The sequence below is a fragment of the Protomyctophum parallelum genome (genome assembly GCF_964188405.1).
Source record: "Protomyctophum parallelum genome assembly, chromosome: 1".
Taxonomy (NCBI): Eukaryota; Metazoa; Chordata; class Actinopteri; order Myctophiformes; family Myctophidae; genus Protomyctophum; species Protomyctophum parallelum.
This window is the reverse complement of record NC_139697.1, coordinates 21030058-21035057: the sequence shown is the minus strand read 5'-3', so window position 1 is coordinate 21035057 and position 5000 is coordinate 21030058. Positions and strand designations below refer to the sequence as shown.

The 5000-nt window shown below is 45.3% G+C and overlaps 1 protein-coding gene across 1 annotated transcript in view; it reads left to right on the top strand.

The window, feature by feature from the left end:
- The window catches only part of dync1i1a (dynein cytoplasmic 1 intermediate chain 1a), a 139600-nt gene that overhangs the window by 47782 nt on the left and 86818 nt on the right, over positions 1–5000 (top strand). The window contains exons 8-9 of the mRNA XM_083773190.1: positions 1673–1847; positions 3734–3833. Of these exons, the coding sequence (XP_083629316.1) occupies positions 1673–1847; positions 3734–3833 (275 nt within the window). The remainder of the gene's footprint in view (positions 1–1672; positions 1848–3733; positions 3834–5000) is intronic.

Genomic DNA, 5000 nt, shown 5'->3' with positions numbered 1-5000 from the left:
AGGGACAGGCTAAAACGCGCACACGGACACGTATAGATGTGTGCGTCCGTGCACACGTACACGTTTCACGCACAAACACTAGTGCACACACACGCAGTCATTTTGTCTCCGTGGCTTATTAGAAGGTCCCAGGCCTTTGATCTTTTCTCTCTGCCACTTGATTCACTGGCTCCTTATTCTGACAACTCATATAACGATATAATACAAAGGAAGGCATCAAAGTGAAGGGCCAGGGGAAAGCTCTGAGCCTCCGCGTGTGTGCGTGTGTGCGCGCGCGTGTGTGTGTGTGTGTGTGTGTGTGTGTGTGTGTGTGTGTGTTTGTGTTTGTATTTTGGGGACAGTGACATTAATCCATTTTGACCAGACGGTTTTCTGAAAAAGCCACGTTTCTATGTCAGTCGTTCTTCGATTTTTCAAAAATAGCAGACCTACAAGCTCGTAGCGCGCCACTCGGTGGCGCGCTATGAGCTTGTAGATCTGCTATTTTTCAATAGCTAAAGCATAACATATATATGCTTACACCAAAAGCGGTTCCCGTCCAAAGTGAGTTAAAGAGAGGACGCCATGCTGTGTGCAGCCGCTGCGTTCAAAGGGAGGGGGCGGGTCGGGTTCGCATGTGAGGCTTTGTTTGTCTCTTGTTTTATGAAGTTCTGTTCTACCGCGTGTACCTTTTTTATTAGTGGAAAAGACGCATTATAGGAAGCGTCTGTACTTTGTTATGGACGCGTGTGTCTGATACGGAAGTGAAATCCACTAGTTAGATCCGCGCAGCCTGCTCGTATAGGAATGAACAAATAAAGATCTATCTATCTTATCTTATCTAACATGTACTGTACAGTAGTACACCCACGGTTCCACAATTTACAATTTACAATTTAGGCATTTAGCAGACGCTCTTAATCCAGAGCGACTTACAATAAGCAAGAACAAAAGCATGGGAATACATCACAAAAAAGCATTTATCATAAAACATGCGTAAGCTAAGAAAGTAACAGTGGAATATCTATATTATGAGACTATACATATAAACTATATATATATACTACTATGCTATACATATGTACTATGGCGTGCTATAACTATATACAATGCAATTATAGTGCCGTCTACATAACATGCTATAAGTCTGTATCAGATGCTAAGTCTACAGAAATGCTATCTAAGGGGGTAGGGTAAGTGCTATGGGCCATGATGGAGTCTAAAAAGGTGGGTTTTCAGACTACGGCGGAAGATTGGGAGTGATGCTGCAGTTCTGACTGCAATGGGAAGTGCATTCCACAGTTTTGGAGCCAGAAGGGAGAAGAGTTTGGGACGTGTGGAGCGTGTGGAGCGTTGTCCCGGCGTTTTTACCCCACGAAGTGGGGTGGTCCACACGCAGACCCCTGTACTGTTGTGTGTGGGGGTCCGCGACGCATATAGCCAGGGGGGGTCTGCGAAATACATACATAGGCTATTTTTCCCAAAATGTCGTTTTATTTATTTCTAAATTTTTGCCAGTGAATTATGGTATATGTATGATTATGTGAGCTTACCATAATCACAATAATCCTTAATCATATTCAATCGTTCAAGGGCTGTGTGTGTGTGTGTGTGTGTGTGTGTGTGTGTGTGTGTGTGTGTGTGTGTGTGTGTGCGCGTGTGCGCGTGCGACTGTGCGCTGCGTGTCCTCCAGGCGTCTCGTCGGCCGCGCTGCGGGAGCTCACGGAGGAGGAGAAGCAGCAGATCCTGCACTCGTCCGAGTTCCAGAGCTTCTTCGACTGCGGCATCCGCGTGATGGAGCGCGCCCTCGCCGAGGAGAGGGACCTCTTCTTCGACTACAGCGGCGGAGACCTGGACGACAAGGAGGGGTGAGGAGGACGGAGGGATAGGGAGAGAGAGGGTCCATTTGGAACCCACTCAAGGAGTGTTTCCCAGTGAGCCAACTCACGCACAATAGCAGCACCCTGACTCTGTTTGACCGGAGTGGAACAGCTGAGCCTTCGTTAGTATCATCGGTAACACCTGTGAATTAAGGAAGTATATAGGGAATGTGCCCATGGTTCTTTCCAAAACGGCCGTGTGTGTGCATAGAGCTCCAGTTGCATTTATGTTATAGCTTGCTGTCCCAAAATGAGACAGTATAGAAATACCATTGTTTGTGTGCGTGCGTGCGTGCGCTCACTTGCGTGCCTAGAAGTAAGAAATGCCCCCAAAGCTCCCAACAACAGAGTGACTCATGCTCGGTGGTGTCAATCCAGAGCTCCTTTGATGTCAGGGCTATAGCCAAACCACATCTTCCCTGAGATGATGTCACGCTCTCTCTCACACACACAAACATTCTCACGTTCAGTTCAAAAAGGGATTCAAATCTTCCCCATCTCTGTGGGATGGGGTCAGATACCCTTAGCATGTGTGAAGAGAGCACTGTCCCTCCGCTCACCGCACGGCTTCCTCCATAACGGCACGGGGTTATCAAAGCCTTTGGTGATTCCCTCGACTAATACTAAAACTAAAACAATGTTCGTCCACTATACCTTTTTTCCACTGAAGAAAACTAAATTATTATTAAACTAAATTAAAACGAATCTATGGTGACTAAAACTATGACTAAATATATTGACAATTTCATCAACAAATAAAAACTAGACTAAAATGTTAGGAAGGGACTAGTGGACAAGAGATCCACTATAAGTCATTTTATACTTGGTTGCATGTTGAAAATACTAAATAGCTGAGCTTGTAGATCTGCTATTTTCAGCAGTGTAAAATCAGCCATTACGACGGCATCAAGGCAAAAATACATTTTAGTCGACTAAATCAACTGTACATTCAGTCGACTAAAATCTTATGATATTTAGTCAACAAGAACTAGTTAACACTAAAACATTCCAGGTGACTAAAATGTTACTAAAACTAAATGAAAAGTATTCAAAAGACTATGACTAAAACTAAAATCTAAATTTGCTGTAAAAAACAACACTGGTTGACACTAGCAGTAGTGGAAAGTAACTAAGTAGATTATTTCTTAACGGGATAGTTCACAATTTTTGAACTTAAGTTGTATGAAATACTTGCCATTAAAGGTATATTCAGTGATTTCACTTAATTCAAATATCACTTATTTTTTTGTTTTGTTGTGATAATCCTCCCTACTATAGAGTGTGCTGGCCATATAAGGAGTTCCTCCCTGTCCCCAGTTAACCCCTGGGGGTCAAAAAACCTTAGGTTTAGTTTTTGACTCTCTATCCTGATTGGACGAAAGGCTGGGTCCCACAGCCAAAAACGAAGGTTTTTTGAGTGAAATCACTGAATATACCTTTAATATAGTGGTTGCAACTGTATTTATTCCCATGGTGGGAGTTCTGCTCTGGTTTTGGTGGATATTAAGCAGTTACGGTCATTTTTGTGGGGGGCACTGGGGCCACACATTAAAAGTATGTTAATTCACAAAACTAGCGTCATTTGTATTGTTGAACTATTTCTAAAAAGCACAACTTTCGTTCAACTCCGACCCCTCTATCACATGGAACTATTTTTTTGGGTGCAGTGATATGGACAGAAAAAACATAGTTCCGTGTGATAGAGGGGTAAAACATGTACGAAAGTTGCACTATATGGTAGAAATAGGTCCAACAATACAAATCGCTGCCCAATCACCGCCAACCCAATCACCCAATTCAACCCAATCACCTTTCTTGCTTGATCAGGAAGTTAACCATTGACCGTGGTCTCTCCCCATTGGCTCTCCTTCCAGAGACTCGGCGGGCGGATCCAGTCTGTCGTTAAGCAGGCTCTTTTATGACGAACACTGGTCCAAGCACCGCGTCATCACCTGCCTCGACTGGTCCCTCCAGGTAATAACAACACTGGTCCTTCACCTACTGGTCCCTCCAGGTAATAACATCACTGGTCCTTCACCTGCTGGTCCCTCCAGGTAATAACATCACTGGTCCTTCACCTGCTGGTCCCTCCAGGTAATAACATCACTGGTCCTTCACCTACTGGTCCCTCCAGGTAATAACATCACTGGTCCTTCACCTACTGGTCCCTCCAGGTAATAACAACACTGGTCCTTCACCTACTGGTCCCTCCAGGTAATAACAACACTGGTCCTTCACCTGCTGGTCCCTCCAGGTAATAACAACACTGGTCCTTCACCTGCTGGTCCCTCCAGGTAATAACAACACTGTTCCCTCCAGGTAATAACATCACTGGTCCTTCACCTACTGGTCCCTCCAGGTAATAACATCACTGGTCCTTCACCTACTGGTCCCTCCAGGTAATAACAACACTGTTCCCTCCAGGTAATAACATCACTGGTCCTTCACCTACTGGTCCCTCCAGGTAATAACATCACTGGTCCTTCACCTACTGGTCCCTCCAGGTAATAACAACACTGGTCCTTCACCTACTGGTCCCTCCAGGTAATAACAACACTGGTCCTTCACCTACTGGTCCCTCCAGGTAATAACAACACTGGTCCTTCACCTACTGGTCCCTCCAGGTAATAACAACACTGTTCCCTCCAGGTAATAACATCACTGGTCCTTCACCTACTGGTCCCTCCAGGTAATAACATCACTGGTCCTTCACCTACTGGTCCCTCCAGGTAATAACAACACTGGTCCTTCACCTACTGTTCCCTCCAGGTAATAACAACACTGGTCCTTCACCTACCGGTCCCTCCAGGTAATAACAACACTGGTCCCTCCAGGTAATAACATCACTGGTCCTTCACCTACTGGTCCCTCCAGGTAATAACATCACTGGTCCTTCACCTACTGGTCCCTCCAGGTAATAACAACACTGGTCCTTCACCTACTGGTCCCTCCAGGTAATAACAACACTGGTCCTTCACCTACTGGTCCCTCCAGGTAATAACAACACTGTTCCCTCCAGGTAATAACATCACTGGTCCTTCACCTACTGGTCCCTCCAGGTAATAACATCACTGGTCCTTCACCTACTGGTCCCTCCAGGTAATAACATCACTGGTCCTTCACCTACTGGTCCCTCCAGGT